This window comes from Lissotriton vulgaris, chromosome 9 (genome assembly GCF_964263255.1).
Source record: "Lissotriton vulgaris chromosome 9, aLisVul1.2, whole genome shotgun sequence".
NCBI lineage: Eukaryota > Metazoa > Chordata > Amphibia > Caudata > Salamandridae > Lissotriton > Lissotriton vulgaris.
In genome coordinates, this window is record NC_141697.1 from 1,184,359,789 (window position 1) to 1,184,381,104 (window position 21,316).

The 21,316-nt window shown below is 48.4% G+C and overlaps 1 protein-coding gene across 1 annotated transcript in view; it reads left to right on the top strand.

Annotated features, from left to right (window-relative positions):
• LOC147692994 (cullin-associated NEDD8-dissociated protein 1-like) overlaps window positions 1-21,316 on the top strand; it is a 211,529-nt gene that overhangs the window by 71,526 nt on the left and 118,687 nt on the right. The window contains exons 4-5 of the mRNA XM_086939235.1: window positions 15,440-15,563; window positions 21,017-21,273. Of these exons, the coding sequence (XP_086795361.1) occupies window positions 15,440-15,563; window positions 21,017-21,273 (381 nt within the window). The remainder of the gene's footprint in view (window positions 1-15,439; window positions 15,564-21,016; window positions 21,274-21,316) is intronic.

Genomic DNA, 21,316 nt, shown 5'->3' on the forward strand with positions numbered 1-21,316 from the left:
GCGCAGATCACGCTAAGCCTCATTGGTCCTGTTTAGCACCGTCGTTGCCTGCCAAAAAAGGAACAGCATCAGCGAGGTGGCCCAGGAAAAGGTTACAACAAGGCGAGGAGCATTCAGTGAACAACACAGTACAGACAACGTAAAGGAAAACGCTTTACTTACTGCCATACGGGTGGGTAGAGACACCACCGTAGTCCGGGTGGGATAATCCTCGCCTCTGTGTCCTTAATAGAATTGAAACTTACCGTTACGTAAGCTAGGCAAATTTCGATTCTATGTCAGGACCGGAGGCTTCAGATTATGCTAGTTTAAAGCTTACTTACCACCAACTGAGCCAAATCCACCACCGGCTTAAAATAAAACCTCTTGAAGGTGGAATCCGAGGACCAGTCCGCCGCTCGCATAAGGTCCTCCAGACGAGCACCCACCGAGAATGCCTTAGAGGCCATGGCCCCCCTGGCGGAGTGTGCTCCAAAGAGAGAAGTATTGATGCCCGCTTCTTGCATGACCCAACGCACCCACCTAGCGATAGTGGGGGAGGAGACAGCTTTGTGTGGCTTCCGCAGGGCAATCAACAACTGACGCTCGCCCGGAGGGCGAAGATCTAATGTCAGGTCCTCATATGCTTTGAGGCATTGCACAACACACAACTTAGGAGTGTCAGTAAAGGCTGGATAAGAAATGGAACGCGACGACGTCTTAGTGCGTCGACCCACCGTAAAAGTAACCCCCTCCGGGGAAAAAATGTGTGCAGAAACATCCAGCGCGCGCACGTCCGAGACGCGCCTACAAGAGACCAGACATAACAACATGGCTAATTTCGCCGAAAGCTCCTTCAGAGACAGATAAGAATTCGCTGGCCACGATAGGAACAGGTTCAGGACCAAATTGACGTCCCAAAGGACGGAGTACCTGGGCTCTGGCGGCAGCGCGAGGCGAACCGCTCGCAGAAGCCGGCACACAAAAGGGTGTTCCCCTACCGGATGGCCATCGATGTTATCATGGCCCGCAGAAATCGCCGACCGGATAGCATTGATCGTTCTATACGCCAAACCCTTGTCGGCCAAATGAGCCAGGAAATTCAGCACGGGAACAAGGCCGGCGACCATGGGATCCAAATCCCTTCGTAAACACCAACGCATCCACTTAAGCCAAGCGGATCTGTAACGCTTCGTCGTACTATCGACCCATGCTTTGGAGAGCAAGTGCTCAGCCGACCCCGAAAGGCCCGGGAGCGTCCAGCGTCTCCTGAGAGCCTCCACGCCACGAGGCGGAGAGTGTTCTGCATGACGAGAGGGTGAGGTTCCCGATCCGGGCTCGTCAGGAGCAGAGGAAACAGGGGGAGTAGGATTGGAAAATCCCAGGAAAGTTCCAGAAGAACCGGAAACCACACTTGAGACCTCCACAGCGGTGTAACCAACACCAGGTCCGCACCCTGGCGGCGTATTTGAGCCGCCGTTCGCATGATCATGGAGAACGGGGGAAACGCAAACGGCTGTTCCCGACTCCAATCCTGCAAGAACGCGTCCGTGGCCTCCGCCAGAGGGTCCGGCCTCCAGCTGTAAAACCGCGGCAGCTGGTGGTCGAGACGGGACGCGAAGAGGTCCACCGAGAAGGGGCCCCAAAGGGAGTGTAGCCACCGGAAGACTCCCGGATCCAGTTTCCACTGGCTGGCATCCCTGAGATGTCGAGAGTGCCAATCCGCTACCTGATTGGACTGGCCTGGCAGATACTCCGCCGTCACCGCAATGTGACGAGACAGGCAATAATCCCAGAAGTCCTTCGCTAAATCCGCCAAGGCGCGGGACCGAGGACCTCCCAGGTGGTTCACATATTGGACCGCCGAAACATTGTCCATCCGGAGCAGGACACAAGCCTTGACCGAATCCTTGGTCCAACAGCGAACCGCGAAGGAGCCCGCAAGGAGCTCCAAACAATTGATATGCAATTGTTGTTCTTCTGACGACCAGGCGCCGCCGGTGGAAAAATCCCCGCACCGGGCGCCCCAGCCCGACCTGCTGGCGTCGGACTCTATAATTAAGTCCGGAGCCGACCCGAAGATCGCTCGCCCATTCCATGCCTCCATGTGAGACAGCCACCATGACATCTCCTCCTTCACTTCGTCCGTGAGGGGAACCCACTGATCGTAACACATCCCACGGCGCAAATGCTGCGCTTTCAGGCGCTGAAGAGCCCTGTAGTGCAGCGGGCCCGGGAAAATCGCCTGGATGGAGGACGACAGAAGACCCACCACCTTGGCGACATGGCGCAGTGACGTCCGATCCCTCGCGATCGTCTGCCGAAGCAGGTGCCGTATCTTTGCGACCTTCCGGCTCGGTAGGCTCAAGACCGCCTGCACCGAGTCCACCACGAAACCTAAAAAGGTGATCCGCTGAGTGGGAACCAAGACCGACTTGGAGCCGTTGACGACGAACCCCAGTCTCTGAAGCAGGCCGACCGCTTGACGCAGTTGTCCTGCCAGCACCTCCGGGCACTGCCCCATGAGGAGGATGTCGTCTAAGTAAACTATCATACGGACCCCCTGGCTTCTGAGGAACTCCACCACCGGGTGAAGGACCTTCGTGAAGCACCACGGGGCCGAAGAAAGGCCGAACGGCAGGGCGGTGAATTCGAACACCTGGCCGTCCCACAGGAATGGTAGGAAGCGACGATGAGGGGGGTGGATGGGAACGACCAAGTAGGCATCCTTGAGATCCAGTCGCACCATCCAATCCCGAGGGAGGAGCACGTCCCGAAGGAGGTGGATCCCCTCCATCTTGAAGTGACGGTAGACCAACCACCCATTGAATTCCTTGAGGTTGATCACAGGCCTCTTGCCCCCATCCGTCTTGTCTACCAAGAAGACGTTGCTGAGGAACCCATGCGGGTGGCGCGTTGATAGGCGGATGGCTCCCTTGCGCAGCAAGTCCGAGACCTCCCCGTCTATCAATCGCGCGTCGGAATCTGAGAAAACCATTGGGCGCGGGGGCCTCACCTGAGTTGGCTGGTCGTGAAACTCTATATGGAAACCTCTCACAGTTTGCAAAACCCAAGCATCGGCAGTGAGCAACTCCCACTCCCCGTAAAAGCTTGCCAGCCGCCCCCCAATCGGAACTTGATCCAAGCAAAGTACACTTACCGGGGGCATTTCCTTGTCCGGACCTCTTTTGGAATCCTCTTCCACCATAGCGTTGTCCCCTTGTGGGGTAGAAATTGGTGTAGTTGGCCGAGGTCTGGTACTGACCTCTTCCGGAGCCTTGTCCACGGTTGTTGGTCTGCTGACCACGGCCGATCGCGCGGCCCCTGCCGCGACCGGCCCCTCCAGAAAAACGCTGGTGAAACACCCTCTTGATGCTGGACTGGGCCTTGTCCAGCGACGTGAACGTGTTCACGAACTTTCCAAGCTCGCGGATGAAAGGTTCACCGAAGAGGCCACCCTGGGCCACTGCACCTGCCTCCGACGAGGCCAGGTCCCCCAGCTTCGGGTCCAGTTTAATAAGGAGCGACCGCCGCCGCTCCGTGGACAGGGCACAGTTGGCGTTGCCCAAGAAGACGATCACCCTCTGGGCCCAGTTGGAGAGCACCTCCGGTGAAATGGCGGTGCCATTCGCCCGAGCCTCCTCCGCCATATCGAGGATCTTCGTGGCGGGCCCGACCGCATCCAACAGCTTGTCCTGGCAGGCCCGCCAGGACCGATCGATCCCCTTCCTGGGGTCCTTCATGAATTTCGCCAGGAAGGTGGCCATTTTGGGGTCCAATTCTGGGGTCATAGCCACCTTCCCCTCCAAAGTAGGCCGAGGGCATTCCCCGCGCAGGCAACCCCTCGCCTCCTTCTCCAGGGGCTTGCGCAGCCGGCCCGCGACAAACTTCGCCACCGTCTCCCCCGGGGCCCAGGCCGCGGATCGGGGGTGGACGATCTCGTCCGGGTCCAGCATGCCCGACTCATCTCTGGGCATCTCCTTTCCCGAAGGCGCCGGGAGCCAAGACCGGGTCGACTCCCCGTCGTCATCCGTGTCCGGAGAGTCGTAGATCGGGGAAGCGGGCGCCGTTGACAGACCGCCCGAAGAGCCAGGGTCCACCAAGGGCGTCGGAGGCACCGCTGTCGCCTTGGCCAGGAAGGCGTCACAAAGACGCTCGAAGGCGCCCTTATCCACGCCTTGGGCCTCCGATGAAGGCCCCTCACCCCGGGGTCTCTTCGGAGCGGGCGGCAACCCGCCGGACGTCCCCGGGAGCTCGGGGGGCGGCGGCACCTGCGCCACTGCCAGCTTGGCACACTCCTCTACGATGCGGGCCGAAAGGCGGTCCTCCATGGGCCCTACCACCTCCGTCACACAACGATAGATGGAGCTGTCCACTGCCTGATAAAACTCATCATCCTGCAGATAGGGGCAGGCCTCCTCATCATACTCCCCTTCCATGTCGGAACCAAGGGCAAATGCGGGGCACCCAAGAGGGCGGCAACCGAGAAAGTTCTCGAATGTGGGCAGGCCCAGCGGCTGCGATCACGTTTTGGGCCAGCTGACGTGGCAGGTGGGCTGCACCAACCCCCAAGCGCGCAGACCCTCCTCGCCGGGACCGGGTCTACGTACCCCTCAAGCGCGCTAGGCCACACACGAATAAAGAGGTGCACAGATCTCGCCCGAAGGCGATTCACGCGGTCAAACCGCCATACAGACCCCAAAGGGCGTCAATTTGTGAAGTACAGACCCGGAGCACCAGGTGTCAGAGGGGTACGCGAGGGTCGGCCCCTGCGCAAGCAGACCCCACGGCGCGGCTCCTCGCACCGCGGAGGCGCGCCGGAGGGTCGGCGAGGCGACAGGCCGCCCCCTTGCGGTCTATGTACACACCGCACACAAGTGGGAAAAAAGTCGCGTAGGAACGGCAGAACGTTCCCGCAACTAGGGGACTCTGAAAGGAAATAAACCATGCAAGGAGTCCCCAAAGACCGCAAGACACAAGTACAATACAAGAAGACAAATAGAAAAGCACTTATCTGGCTGCGGGAGCAGCGAAGAAAGAGGAGGAAGATGATGGGAAGTCCGGTTATATAGGGATGATGAACAGTGACAAAGGACTGTGGACTATGATTATAACAAAGAGACTCTTGGGAGTTGTTGTTGATTTTTTGTTGAACATTACGTCAATGCTTTATGTTTAAAGCATTTTTTGTTCTTATTATATCTTTTCCTAAGCTGCTGTGGTTTCTTTATGTTAATAAAGCGAAGGAAGATATAGCATAATCTGAAGCCTCCGGTCCTGACATAGAATTATGGTTCAGCGAACACAAAATCAAAAAAGCCCTGAAATTCACAAGTTATGATGTGCACTTCAGGCACAGGGCTTCTTTTGTTTGCGATATACTGTAATGATCAATTGTGTGCCCATTTTATGCTAAGTAGGGTTTTCGCCAGGCCAGTCGCCTAGCCCACTTAGGCCGTGCGCAGGGAGGGTTAGTCGCAAGGCCTTCTTGGCCTTTCACTGAACTTAGTTTGGTAGCTGCCAAATTGCATATTGAACAGCACCAAAGGTGTTATTGAATGAAACTTTTCTTTCCCCTTTAATCTTGGCCCTCTCCTTTGAGGCATTGGCTTGAAAATATAGGATAATCAACATAAAGAAAACCTGCTAAACATCTGTCAGACTTTGTGCACATTCATCAAACGGTGCAAAATGGTTTGCAGATAAACACTTTTTCGACCCCACCCCTATTTAAAATATACCTCCCTATCTCCCCTAACGTACTTGCTTGAAACTGAGAAAACCAGGAGTAGGCAAAAAAATGCTAAGGCTTTGCTAAATTTTGTGCGGATCCATCACACGGTGCCAGAGTTATTAGTGAATCAAAAATGTTTTGTTGCCCTCCCTGCCTTTTTTAAATCTGAATGAATCCTGAAATACTTGCACTAGTTATAACTGTTTGCCATATTTAAGGCAGATTCATCAAAGCGCTCTAAACTTATAAACAATTAAACATTTTATAGCTTTTCCCTTTAGGGCCCCCAGGCCGATGGAATGACATAGAATTTGACATACCAATAGAAAACCAATCCTTCAAAGCTTCTGTCAAATTTTGTGCAGATTCTTCACATAGTGCCAATATCACTAGCAAGTGAGCTCTTTTTTGTCTGCCCTCTACTTTTTAACTCTGCTCCCCCTCGTTGATGAGCATAAACTTAAAAATTCCCCCAAAAAGTTAAATATGCTTAGGCTCTGCCAAATATACTGCAGATCCATCAAACATTGCCACATTGCCATCAAACATTGCCAAAGTTAGTACTGAATTAAATATATTGTTTGACTCCCACCACAACCTAACATTGACCATACCCCTTTCACCTGGCTTTGATCTTCCTGAAAAACGTGCACTTGATGTAACTTGCTAACTTCTTGCCACATGCCGGCATACTAAACAGCAACAAAGTTATACGCAGAGGGCATTTTTATTGAAACGCCTATCCCTTTTGAAGTTTGGCCCCCTTGGTGCATTGGGACAAAGCCTGACATATCAGTAGAAAACGAATCCTTCAAACCTCTGTCAAACTTTGTGCTGATGCATCACAAAGTGACGTACCTATTAGCAAGCGTTAACCCTTTCAAACCCACCAACAACTATTTCAAACATTAATATTTAAAAAAAACTATTGAAAGAGGTTTATACGAAAACGACAAAAGTGCACTTTCTGAGTAAAATTCTACTTTTATGCTACGTTTGGTGTAAATACGTTCAGTGGTTTTGGCTGTAGATGCAAGAGAAATTTCCTTCAGGAAACTAAAATGGGAAAACACATATTTTACCTCCCTCACAACTTATTTTTCCCCCTGCACAAAACTGTACAAAAAAAAGTTAGTTGACTAAGGTCATTGAATGCCAGATTTGGTATAGGTTTATAGATGGGGATCTGAGGGTCAAAGTTATAGGCAAATCATAAAATGCCTATGCATTGAAAAAGGTGGCAATCGAACCCTTTGTTTTATTACACAGTGACGTCTGTCTGCAGCTGATTAAGCACATGGAGGTGGATGCCTGCTCACATTGGGTGAGACACTTGGGTAACCCTTTGGCCCTGCAAAGTGGGGGTTGCCTGAACAAAGCAAGTTTGGTGCAGGCCCTTGACAAAAGCCAGAACCTACGGCCAACCCTTATTTATGCACAGCCTTTGGCTGTGCGGAGCACTCGTTGGCCACCTTAAGCGGGTTGTGTGCAGGACCTGCCCACAATGCATAGCTTCAGCAGGGTGTGAAAATAAAGTACATCATAATGAATCCAATTGCCTGAAAAATACACTCAAAAATTATTTATGGTCATGGCTCAAAAGTAAAAAAACACAAAAATTGGCCGGTTAGGGTTAGTAACGCACACATTCTATACCATAACTTGCGCCATCTGCCACACTCAAATAACAATTTGCTGACCATGCAGAAACATAAAAAGAGCTAAATGACATCAACAGGGCAGCAACTTGTGGTTATGATGTTTGTTGTGTGTGTTACCATAACTGACAAATTTAAATGTTTTTGGGTGTCTGAGCCAGAGCCACAACTCAGTTTTAAACTGTGTTTTTCTTCAGTGAAGATAGAGAAAGCAAAATGAAGTCGTTGACTTTACACGGGTGTTGTACTGTTGTTTTATAATTCGAAAGAGTGTTTACCTTGGCCACACAGGCCAAAATATTCACTATTTATGAATTTAATGAGTACATCCTCGATGAAGAATTGATGTTAAAGGCAAGTGCATGGGCTATTGCTACATTTGTGGTTCTCATCTATAGACAAATATACCTGAATAGAAAGTCAGCACAAATATTTTTCATCCGACTATGTTCCATGCTATAATGATGTTTGTGAAGTTTAGTTAAAAACCTTATTTTTTGTCTGCTTTTCTGCTGTGTCATACATGCATATGAAAATGTGATTGAGACATCTAGCCGCATAGTTTTTGAATTTCCCAGACGTCACACTGGATCTGGAATTTTTTTGCGTGATCAGTACCCCTGTGCGCTGGTTGGTGATGTTGATTGGCTCAGTTCGGCATCGTTCGCACGAACAGTGACATCCGCGTCACCTATATAGGCGCCACCTCGGCGTGCTGACATCAGTTTTTTGTCTTTCCCTGCCAGTTAGCACTGATCTGGAGAAAGAGTACCCCTTTGCCGTATTTGCAAAGGGGTACTCTTGATGTCTTCGAGCAAGACAGGGTTTAGACCGCGTGGTGCCTGTCATTTCGCCATGTCAGTTACAGACCCAAGCCTCATATGTCTGTAATGTCTCGAGTGCAACCACGACTCCAAGTCGTGCTCGGACTGCTGGGCCAAGGCACTGAAGACTTAGAGGGAACGTTCAAAGAAGCTGCTGGTGGCCTGCAGGCAATGCAGCTTCGATCTCGGTCCCGATCGGGAGGGAGGTCACAGTACCACTTAAGGAGTCCCAAGTCTTCTTCCTCTAACTCCAGGTCAGCGGGACATTCGGGAAAGAAGCAAAAGAAGTCGAAGCGTGCTTCGAGTTCACTTCCTCCGTCGGCTGACAAGATGAAGGAGCATTGACGTTCGATGCACGGTTCTTCAGAATCGTTGCCAGGGCCGACTCCAAGCCTCCCAGCTTTTCCAGGAACAAAACCTGTTCAAATAAAATAATTTCATGAGGCCATGCACTGCGTATTTGAGCAGCCTGACCACATCTGGTTCCGCGCCAGCCTCATTCTGAGTCTTGACGACATGGTGCTGGAGCCATATCGACCAACCCTAATGTCGACGCTGACAGGACCTCCGCGTCCGAGCTCAGGCCCTGAGACCTATTCTCAAGGGCAAGGCATGGGAAATAATGGGAGGGGTCACTGGACCCTTTAGAATACCAGTTCGAACAGGATATGGAATGGTGTGAGGAACTCAATGAGATCAGTGATCTGGACACCTCTACAGATACTGGTATGCTTTCTCCCCTTACCAGGAGGGAGCATCATATTCCATGGTGGAGAAGAGGGTTGCTGAGGTCCTGGACCTCGAGTTGCCCTCGGTGGGTGTCAAGTCTAACATATTGATGGAAGTGCTACAAGCGGGAACTTCCTCTTCCGAACCCCTTGTAGGAAGCTGGCTCTGTATATACTACACTAAAGTAAGGTATAGTGTGCACAGACCTCAGGGAGTCCCCATAGGTATAGCAGAGGTTAGGTAAGTACTGACAGCCCTCTTTGTGGTAGTGTGGGCGAGCAGTTAGGCTTATCCAGAAGGTGTGTTAAGCATTTATTGTATTCACTCAATCAAGACTTATTGCACACACTCAGAGACTGAATCCAGACCAATTAGGTAAGTATAAAAAAGGTATACTTATGTTTTATTTTTAGAACCAAGCAGGACTTGGCACAGGTAAGTAAAATATACTCTCAAATGAAAGACTTCATAAGGAAATGCAGTTGTTGAATTTGCAATTGTTACAGGTTGGTATTGGTTCAAACAGCAGTTTATATTATACAGTAATTACTTTTGGAATACTTTTTGTTTACTTTCATATTACATCGACTCGGGGTGGTATGCCTAGATAACACACCGGGGGATCTCACAATACAAAGTAAGTAAGACTTTATAGGGTTTAAGGTACAGTTACTGTTCTTCCATACAAAACAGCCGTTCAACACTTCACATAACATTGGTTCCTATGAGAGAAAAATGGTTAACGGTTTTGGGGGTTAGGACCAAGGTTCCCCCAAGGTCTATGTGTGCACTCAATCTGCAATACCATCAGCGCTGGCGCGGCTGGGTGCAGAGTGCAGGAGCCCAATGTTAGCCAGTGGGGCTAAGGAGGTCTTCAGTTAGGGGCTGTTTGAGAGCAGGCCACTTGGCTCTGGGATCAAACTCCTGGGGTTAAGGTCAGCACTGCAGGGGCCAACGATCGGAACAGGAGCTGCACCACCAGCGGCACAGAGGCGGCCGGGTGGAGGGTGCCAAGAAGACGTCGGGGACCCGGTTTCCAGTGGAGACCTTTAGTTTGGCAAAGTTGTTGCATGCTCGGGCAGGGAGACTTTCTGAAGGCGACCACTGGCTGGCTAGGTAAGTTGGGTTCTTGTGGGATGTCAGGACACCGTCGGTTGGGCCGCCCAAGGCCCTGGGTCGTGGAGTGCAGGGGTGTCTTTTGGCGTCTGGTTTCTTTACCATCTGTGAACGTGGTTGGGGGGACCCTTCAGGTTGAGGCTGCAAGTGCCGGCTTGAGGAACGTTGAATCCGGATTCTGCAAGTGCCGGCTTGAGGAAGGTTGGATCCGGATTCTGTGAGTGACACTTGGCTTGAACAAATCTAGTGCTCACAGGAGACAGAGTCTGTTAGATGAGTGCAGGGCAGGTCCTCTGGGATCTCGGGGTTTCTGGCTGCTGGACTCGCCGGTAGGGCTGGGGCCAAAGCAGTAGGTGTCCTCTTTTTCCTAGGTCAGCACAGCTCTTCGGTCCTTTTTCTTTCTTTGTGGAATCTGCAGAGGCAAGGTTCAGGGTTGCCCCTAAATAGTAAATGTAGTGGCATTAAAAGGGGTGTGTAGATCTGAACCTATGCATCCTTTATTTTGGGTGGGTGAACCCCCTATTATGCCACCCTCCAGTGGGAGAGGAGCATGGGCCTCTTCTTAATTGATTGAGTCCCCTCATCTTCAAGATAGAGGGGACTGAGATGCGTACTTCACCTTGCCTCCCCCACCTGAGGGGTCTTGAGTCCTAAATAAAATGTCCATGGACTCGACAATTCTCGCTCCGGTGCCTACTCGATTCACGGGTTCACACTCTGCGACTCTGGGCAATACCTTGCTTAATCTCCACAAAGGCCCCTTACAAAGGCAGCAGGCCTTTGAAGCTTCCCCTTCGGGGACCCAGCCAATCCTGGGGGAGGAGGCATGACACTTCTGCTCAGAATGGGCTTTAGTTCTGGAACCAGAGAGCGGAGGCTCTCTACCCAGGGGTCCAGAAACCTGTCTGGTGGTGGCAAATGGTGGGTAACCATTCAGGAACCACACCGGGGTGGTTGTTTTTCAGAGGGCAACTCTAAGATGCCCTCTGAGTGCTTTTTACATTAAATCCCACACTGGTATCAGTGTGGATTTAATGTGCGGAGACGTTTGCTACCAAACTTCCCAGGTTTTAGTAAAGCCATTATAGAGCTGTGAAGTTCGTAATGACCAGCTCCCAGACCATATACTCTTTATGGCTTTGCTACACTTACAATGTCTAAGAATGGACTTCCACACTGTAGGGGTACAGGGCTCTTGCCATTGTACCCTCAACTGAGGGCTAGTGCACCCTGCTAGAGGGCTGACTTACCTATGTCTCAGGCTGTGGGTTTCTGGCATGGCACACAGGGATGGGTGCCATGTCGACTCTTCACTTTTCTCTGCACCAGAACACTGCAATGGCATTGTATGGGTGTTAAGGTACAGGGTCTCTAAGGGTGACACAATAGGGGCTCTAGCCCTTAGAGACTGCGTTCCATGGTCACAATGCCCTTGGTACCCATGGTACCTTTTGCATGGGGCTTACCTGTGGCCAGAGATGTCCCAATTGTGGTTACAAAGGTACAGTATTGGGAAAGAACACAGGCCCTGGGAACCTGATTGGCAGGGACCCAGGGCACATGACGTCTGGTTGCATCAGATGTCAGGCAAACAGTGTAAATATGCACCCCTGCTCCATTTTAATGAAGCACTAACAGGTGTCCTACTTGGAACCAAGCCCAAGCTCAGCACAGGGCCTTCTGTGAACAAGACAGTTGCCTGCTCCCACTGCCTGCACCTGGGAACCTGAACGTCCTCACCCAACACTCCACCCCTGAGGGCTTCATGGTTCAAGCCGCTACTTCCCAGGACACGTTGCCTTCCCCACCCATGGACAGGGAATCCAAGAGGCTGGATAGCTTGAGTAAGATGATGATTTCTACCACCAGACTTGCATTGCAGTCAATGAACACTGCATGCTTATTGGGCCACTACTCCCATACTGCCACAAGACCCGAATGAGACCCGGACCGTTCTCCCAAGTGGTCAAAGACTAGAGAGACGCAGCAAAGTTCACCATTGTGTGTGGTTTGGATACAACTGACTCGCTGTACATAACGGTTTAATTGACGGTGGCACTTAGACGTCATGCTTGGCTTGGAACATCTGGCTTTTCAGATGTCCAGGCTGGATCGCTTTGAGGTCTCACGGGCTACGGCCAAGTCCTTGGGTCTCGCAGCTGCAGCGCATAATCCTCAGTCTGCATACCGCCCCTTTTGTGGCTACGGAAGGAGCTTTTCACCGCACCAAACATATTCCAGCCACCGCCCCATGCAAACTTCCCAGACTGTGCTGGGGTGAGGATGCCAGAGGTCTGCCACAGCTACCAATCTCCCTGCAGACGCAACCTCTAAGCCCTCCTAATCTTGCCCTACACGATCATTGGCATACAGTTGGTGGCAGAATCACCCTTCATCTCCACCTTTGGCAGTCCATAACATCAGACAGATAAAATGTAACTGATTTTTTTGAGGATCTACTCCCTTCTCTTCGAATTCCTCCCCCCTTGCCTCCATCTCACTACCTGCTGACTGAGGATCATTTGTTCTTGCGCTGCGAGGAAGTCATGTTTCTTTTAGCCAAGGGAACCATAGAGAGGGTTCCGGTGTCAGAAGTAGGCAGTGGTTGCATTTCCCGCTACTTTCTGATTCCCAAAAAGAACAAAAGGTTTTGCCCTATCTTAGATCTGAGAACCCTCCACTTCTTCCTCAAGAAGGAGAAGTTCAGGGTGCTCACAGTGCCTCAGGATTTGTCTGCCCTAGACCAGGTAGACTGGATAGTAGTGTTGGACTTGCAGGACACCTATTTCCCTATTCCCGTCCTGCCTGGACATCTTCGTTACCTGTTGTTTACGGTAGGCTGTGTGCATGTTTAATTCATGGTGTTCCCTTATGGCCTTACAAGCGTCCCTCGAGTGTTCACCAAGCTGACGACTGTGGTCGCAGCTCATCTGCGCAGATCAGGGGTGATAGTCTTCCCCTATCTCGACGACTGGCTGTTGTCTCTAACTTTCAGACTATGGCGTACCTCCTGCATTTGCTGGGGTTCACTGTTAACGTGCTGAAGTCACACCTGACTTACTCTCAGATGCTCCCTTTCATCGGAGCTGTTCTGGATACAGTGCAGTTTTGGGCATATCCTCCCGAACAGCGAGTCTGGGATATTCAGGCTATGATACCAATGTTTTAGCCTCTATCTTGGATTTTAGTGAGAATGGCTCTGAGGCTGCTGGGCTTCATGGCCTCCTACATCCTGCTTGTGACGCATGTCAGAAGGCATATGTGGGCTCTGCAGTGGGACCTCAAGTTTCTGTGGGCGCAGCACCAGGGGAATCTTTCTGTCATGGACCAGATCGCAGAGAGAACTGCAAGAGACCTGCAGTGGTGGCTAACGAACCACAGTTGGGTCAGAGGCAGAACTCTCTACCTTGCCCTACCAATTCTCACAGTACTGACTGATGTGTCACTCCGGGGATGGGGCGGCCATCTGGGAAAGGTGGGGATCAGAGGACTATGGTCGCCGGCAGAATCCGGACTCCACATAAGCATGCTTGAACTCAGAGCGAACTGCTATTTTAAGCCTTTCTACCCTCCATCAAGTGAAGGCTAGTGCTGGTGTTCAGGGACAACACTACTGCCATGTGGTACTGCAACAAACAGAGAGGGGTGGGGTCATGGACCCTTTGTCAAGAGGCACTGCATCTCTGGAAATGGCTGAAACAGCACTGCATATCCCTGGTGGTTCAACACCTGGCAGGTTTCCTGAACGCCAGGGCAGACAAACTCAGCCATTGATGTCTTGCAGATCACAAATGGATTCTCCAACTGGAGGTGGTAGCAGCAGTGGGGAGAGCCTTGGTTAGATCTGTTTGCCTCCGTTGAGAACGCTCCATGTCAGCAGTTTTGCGTGCTGGAATTTCCAAGCCAGCTCTCGCTCTGAGACGCTTTTCGTCTCGAGTGGAGCTCAGGCTTCCTGTACAGCTATCTAGCACTGGTCTGGGCACTGAGAGTTTAGTATCTGAGCTTCTCAGCATGAGCATCAATCCTCCGATTAGGCTGCCCCTTTGGGAGGATCTCTGTCGCAATAACAGGTGAAGGTCCTCCACCTGAACCTGTCCTTTCTATGCCTTCTTGCATGGAGATTGAGCGGCGACAGTTGACAGTTTTCGACCTTCCTCCTGAAGTCTGCAATGTTATCTTGGCAGCCAGGCGTCCCTCCACCAAGACAATTTACATTACCGGTAGAAGAAATTTGTATTATATTGTACAGAAAGGTCTATTGACCCTCTTTATGCCCCCTTTTCTGATGTTTTACTTTTTATTTTGACCCGTGCCCAGAAGGGCTACATTCTGGGCACTCCGAAAGGGTATCTTTCTTCCTTGTCTGCCTTCTTGCGGCAGCCTGACCAACCCTCATTATTTAAATCTCCCATTGTAAATAGATTTCTGTAAGGTCTTGTACTCATGTTCCCCTTTCATTATGCCTCAGTGGGACCTTAATCTGGTTCTCACATTACTGTTGTGTGCTCCTTTCGAGCCTTTACATAATTATCCCATCAGGCTGCTTGCCATCAAAACAGCGTTTCTCTTGGCAATAACATCTGGCCGAAGGGTAAGTGAGCTGTAGGCTTTATCATCCAAGCCTTTATTCCGGTCTGTCTTTCTAAACAAACTGGCTGTTCCCACTCGTCCTCTTTCTTGCCGAACGTGGTAACACCATTCCATGAGGGCCAATCCGTCCCCTTGCCCACTTTCAACATCAAAAAGAGAGGTGTCATTCTACCTTGAATGCATACAAGAGTTCCGGGGTGGATGACCAGCTCTTCGTTGAGTATGTTGGAGCGAAGAAGGGTTGGGCGGTGCAGAAACGAACCGTTTGTGCTGGGTCGTTCTCTGTATTAAAATCTGCTATGCACTGGCCACGAAACAGCCCCCTGACTTCATGCATCTGATTGCTCTGAATAACACATTCCCCAGTCGCTGAAACAATAAAAAAGCTGCTACCAGTGCAAAAGCCATCTTCTTGGACACTTCTTTGTAGCAAATGCTGTGAATAGATGTGCTCAAGACTGCAAAGAACTTTGGTAGTATGCTGATTTTACAGTCTAATACTGTGAATAATTCCGCTCTAAAAAGCTTTAATGTGAACTTTGGTATTTTCCGTGGGTGGGTGTGGTCTGCCAAGATGAAAATTTTACTGCTGTGTGAATCCAAACACAGTAAAAGCATTCTATTTGTAAGGATTATTTGGGAGTGAATGATGATTCTATAAGTTGTGTAAACTCTTTTTTGAACATGCTGTCTAAAATACACTCCAACTCTTTATCTATACTTGGACATACTTTTCGCACTTAGTTTGTCAGCGGTTCAACCACAGATTAGAGTTGCCTCTCAATTTGACTTGTGTTTCTTTGGTGCAGGATCAGCAATGACAGCGAATGTGTGTAAGAAGATCACTGCACAGTTGACTGGGGCAATCGGGAAGCAGGACGATGCAGCTGTGCAGCTGGAGGCTCTGGACATCTTGTCAGACATGCTAAGCAGGTAAAATGGTCTAATCTGGAGTAGGTTGCAGGCAACATACTTAAATTTATTGGAGCCCATATTTAAAACAAAGATGCTGGTAGCTGTTTGCTCGAAACGACAGTGTCTGTAGTTAAGCCAGAACGACTAACCTCTTCACCGGGTCCATAACACAATATCACATGCTCCATAGATTGATCAGTTCAGAATTGTGGAATATTGTATGGAAATGTTTGGTTCATTTTAGTTGGAAAACAGGTCAAAAATGCAGGGAAAACCTAAAACTCTTCATGGCAATGAATGAATAGCAATATTTCTCAACAAAATGCCTAACGCAAATGTGCAACATTATACTTTACTCACTGCATTAATTTTTTCACACATTTTTGAGTGCTTATGAGGGAGGTCTAGAAACACATAACATTGACTTGGCCAGGTAGTTTTCCAGCACTTACTTGCTTGGCACGTACTGACTGCCTAACTTCACTTTTAACTCTGCCCTTCTAACATTACTGTAAACTATCACCTCTCTCAGCTGCCTGTGTGTATAACTTTTGAATCGGGTTCGCTTGCCACAACCGTGCCTCATTCTTTTTAGGCTGAGCCTAGACGTTGCTTGCACAGTCTCTTTGAGACATGTTGTATTTACATTGATTTTCATTTGTTTGTTTGAGTGTCGTTTCAAATGGTTTTCCTAGAAGTGGTTAATCTTCCCTTTAAGTCCCTCCTTCTCATGTGTTGCTCCCTCCAACGGAGCATGACACTATTACTTGTAGTCTTTTGCTGGTGTGCATTTGGCTTATTTCTGCTCACACTTTTTCCTTTTGTTTCTGCATGTGTTTCAGGAAGGTACCTTTCTCTTCGCAAAGCTGCTCCTCCTATCTTTCAATTTTGAGCATGCAAACGATATGCTCCTCCAACAGTACTTAATTTGAGCTGTGGTTTCCTCTGCTCAGCACTGGCACTTAATTGTCAACACCGATGCTTGGGACAGTCTGCCACTAGGTGGCATTGTCTAGCTAATTTAGAGATGACCACAACAACAGTTAATTATGAAATCAGTCTACATTAAAATTGACGATTACCTGCCACCTAAGCCATTCATATAGCTTTGGGAGCCTGGAATAGTCGGAATTGTCACACTTCTAGGAGTGTAATGGTTAGTAGTTTTGTTACGATCATTGGCAGCATGGCTGGGGCAATGCTTATTGCAAGCTGCAGTGGCCTCCTGACGAGAGCCACGGAATATGAATATATATATATATATATATATATATATATATATATATATATATATATATATAATCTCGCTCAATTCTCCTATAGTTACCACAGGAAAAACAGCACTCTGGCCTGGAGGTGGCAGATTTCAATGGGTCTTTATTCGAATAACAACCTATATCTTTTTTTTTTAACAAATTAAGCACTGTGCGCCAAAGATGAATATTTACTTTTTTCTAGGTCATGCTAAATAATAGATGTGTATTTTTGTGTAACTCGTGTTGTCGTTATGTGTTAGAGCTCCTTTTGGTTCTGTTTTTTGCCATGATTTCTGTGATGCGGTCTTCCAAAATGGTTGACTCATAAACTGAATCAGAAATGTGTGGCGCGGAACCCTGTATAGCTGGCATTCAGCTGTAATTCCATGTTGCATACCGGGGCACGCTGGAAAGCTATACTGTGATGTGGTGAGTAAAAAATTGAACGGCGAGAAATCGCCTCCCAGGTGGCATTGTACCAGAAATGAAAATTCACAATGTTTAAAACAAAAACAAGGCTTTATTTGAGCTATCTTCCACCTGAAATGGCCTTTACTACAATAGAAGCAAATTGGAAAAAAACTTTCCCTTGACTTTTTTTTCTCTCAACATTTCCCACTTTCCTGTTCTTAATTGTTGGCATGCATTGCACCCTCAAGTGCAAGGATATTACTCCAACCCCACCTCCCCCGCACAGATATCTATCTACAGGCATATCTCAGTATACCCTCAAGAACACAGGTGTGTACTCATTTGCACACATGAAGTAGGTATGTCTTTAGTCTACATGAGAAAAGTGTGCCATTCGCCCTGTGCTGTATTTACTTTTCCACACACCATCCTGTGCCCTATCACATAGAGGTACACAAGCCCTTTCTCTATAGCACACGTCACAGTTCTGCTGCCAAATAGCCCCATGTTTTATTAAGATAGGTTGGATGCAACATTTTTTCTAACAAGGGGGCTTAACCGTATTTTAAGTTTAAAGAACACACAGCATCAAGCAACAGCATGTGATTATGTGGCATTTATCTTTTGCAAGATACATTTATGTACTGTATTAATCCGCTTAGCTACCTTACTGATAATGGAAGCTGGAGCCTGCCTATTAAATTGACTCTCCCTCCGCTTAGCAAGCATTTCCGAGTTTCTGGCATGTTGTATCATCTTTCTGTGTTTGCAGACAAGTCAGTTTTAGGGAGGCAGCATTAACAATGTGCAACCTTGGGGGTCACTGAAGGACAACATGAACTCAGAGTAGTGCTCATCTTTGCCCTCGCCTTTGTCTGTCTTGCGTATGGTAAGCGAGTTTCTGGTCACATATATTTTAGCCATTCTTTAAATTTCAAAGCACTACTGGGTGCTTTTATTTTGAAAATGATGACTATATTGATGGCTGATATAATGGCAATATATTGAGCAGTACTTGATGACCATATTGACTGGTTCTTGTAATGGTACCAATCAACAGTGCACATGCTTAACATGAACAAATACAGAGCACTGGCAAATTGTATTTGATACAGTGGGCACAAGCATATCTCCACAGGGATACTGTACTTTCAATGAACTAGAAAATACCAACACCAGGTACTCTGGAATAGTGGGTACCTGCTCGTCTCTACATCTTTGTAAAGCACCGAGAAGAAGTGTAAGACTTTTGGTGACGCGGTACCAACCCTTCTCCCTGAACGGGGCCAGCACTTCTCATCAGAGCTGCAGTATTTTTAATGTGCAGATGCCAGCAAGTCTGTGTCTGGCAACAGTCTGGGACCCTGCTGTGCCTGGGACCCTTCTGCAGATACTGTCATGCTTCACTGTTGCATCCCTACTCGCTTCTTTGCATGACCTGTAAGACAATAATGAGGCCAAACCGGCGCCTTTCAGATGTGCTGGCGCATTGTAATGAATCAGGACTCTTTTGCAGAGCTGCAGTAGTTTAAAGGGAGCTGTTCCCACACCTCTCTGCTGCTGAGTCCCCTGTACTTCATGGAGTATTACTGAAGCTTCCATATTGGTCAAGCGTTGTGCTGGTACAAGCTTTAAAAATCTGCTCCTATTTTTATTCATAGCGCTTGCTGCCACAGATTGACGGCTTTGTATCTCTTGTGGAAACAAGGGGTGCTCGCGTGTACCCCTCCGATACAGAATAGCAGCCAAGCAGTCACGTGGGCTAGCCCAGGCAGTATTTTTAGCTAATACACAACATACTGGGATTTAATGGGGGGGCATACACAGGACGAGCAAACCAAACCTACAAGTCCCAAAATTCAAATGTTCTTTTGGCAAAAAAAGCCACGCTTGTTTGAAAGGCGTCCCCTAAACGGGAAACAGCAGTTACAACGCAACTGTTACAACGGACTACTTTTACAACGCAACCACTACAACGCAGGATCCTTTACAACGCAGGATCCTTTACAACGCATGCCTTTACAACGCATGACATTACATAGCAGATGCTATTACAACGCATGCCATTACAATGTAAGTATAGGTAAGTTTATCTTTTTTAATACATGTATTTAATTTGGGTTTTGGGGTACAGGGGTATTTTAAGGGTTCAGGGCTAGGTTTGGGTTATGGGGTACAGGGGTATTTTTAGAGTTCAAGGCTAGGTTTGGGTTATGGGGTACAGGGGTATTTTTAGGGTTCAGGGCTAGGTTTGGGTTATGGGGTACAGGGGTATTTTTAGGGTTCAGGGCTAGGTTTGGGTTATGGGGTACAGGGGTATTTTTAGGGTCCAGGGCTAGGTTTGGGTTTTGGGGTACAGGGGTATTTTTAGGGTTCAGGGCTAGGTTTGGGTTATGGGGTACAGGGGTATTTTTAGAGTTCAGGGCTAGGTTTGGGTTATGGGGTACCGGGGTATTTCTAGGGTTCAGGGCTAGGGCTAGGTTTGGGTTATGGGGTACAGGGGTATTTTTAGGGTTCAGGGCTAGGTTTGGGTTTTGGGGTAAAGGGGTATTTTTAGGGTTCAGGGCTAGGTTTGGGTTATGGGGTACAGGGGTATTTTAAGGGTTCAGGGCTAGGTTTGGGTTATGGGGTACAGGGGTATTTTTAGGGTTCAGGGCTAGGGCTAGGTTTGGGTTATGGGGTACAGGGGTATTTTTAGGGTTCAGGGCTAGGGCTAGGTATGGGTTATGGGGTACGGGGGTATTTTTAGGGTTCAGGGCTAGGTTTGGGTTTTGGGGTACAGGGGTATTTTTAGGGTTTAGGGCTAGGTTTGGGTTATGGGGTACAGGGGTATTTTTAGGGTTCAGGGCTAGGTTTGGGTTTTGGGGTACAGGGGTAGCTTTAGGGATTAGGGATAGGTTTTGGGTACAGGGGTACAGGGGTATTTTAAGGGTTTAGTTAATTAAATATTTATTAATTACAATTTTTAAAAAGTATATATACTTACCTATACTTACGTTGTAATGGCATGCGTTGTAATAGCATCTGCTATGTAATGACATGCGTTGTAAAGGCATTCGTTGTAAAGGATCCTGCGTTGTAAAAATCGCGTTGTAATGGTATGCGATGTAAAAGTATGCGTTTTAACGTCATACATCCCCCATAAACCTGTCACAGAAGTGTGATTACTTACAATACGCTATTCAAACTCATTTGATCCTGGGGGCACAGCTGTGCTATTGGAAAATATTACAAAACACGTTGACACCCTGGCTGAAGTACAAGTTTAAAACAGTGTGTAGTAATTGTATAGCTCTTCAATCCCTGGTGGTACAGGACTCGGGATAATGTGCTGCATGGCGACACACTTGAAAGGTCCAAAAGGTGAGACCTATTGGCTATGTCAAAGTTCTTTTTAATGTTTCCGGTGACCTTACTGTAAGCCATATCTTTGTCTAATGTAGATGTCCAGGCATAGAGAAATACAATAGTGTTAGAGCGAAAATCTGCTGTTGATTTTCTAAATCGCCTTTAACTAGGAAAGTTACCTGCATTGTCTTTAGAAAAGGCCGCCACAAATCTGGTCAATAGGTATATGAAGATCTGTGAGCATCTTTCCACCCTAGACATTCAAATTTCCAAAAATGTTAACAAAGAGATACGTAGATTCTATTACAGTTACTTATTTGTGAGGTTTGAAAGCTGAGAATATTGACACAAAGGGAAAAATGTGTATTGAGGATGTTGGGTAATAAGGATTCCATGTTTGTAGTAAATTGCAGAACATAGACTAGATAAATAATGTTTTTTTGTCTCTGGTTGCAGGCTCGGTGGGGTCCTTTTTTCATTTCACTCATCCATCTTGAACTGCCTCCTCCCTCAGTTGAAAAGCCCTCGACTGGCTGTCCGCAAGAGAACCATCATTGCCTTGGGCCACCTGGTTTTGACTTGCAATGGGAACATCTTTGCAGAGCTCATGGACCACCTCATAGCTGAGCTGAAGAGGAATGAGTCTACCTCTGTCACCAGAACATACATCCAGTGCGTGGCTAGCATCAACCGGCAAGCTGGACACCGAATTGGTAAAATGTTTGCGGGCTGCTCTTTACTCTTCATGTCTGTTTA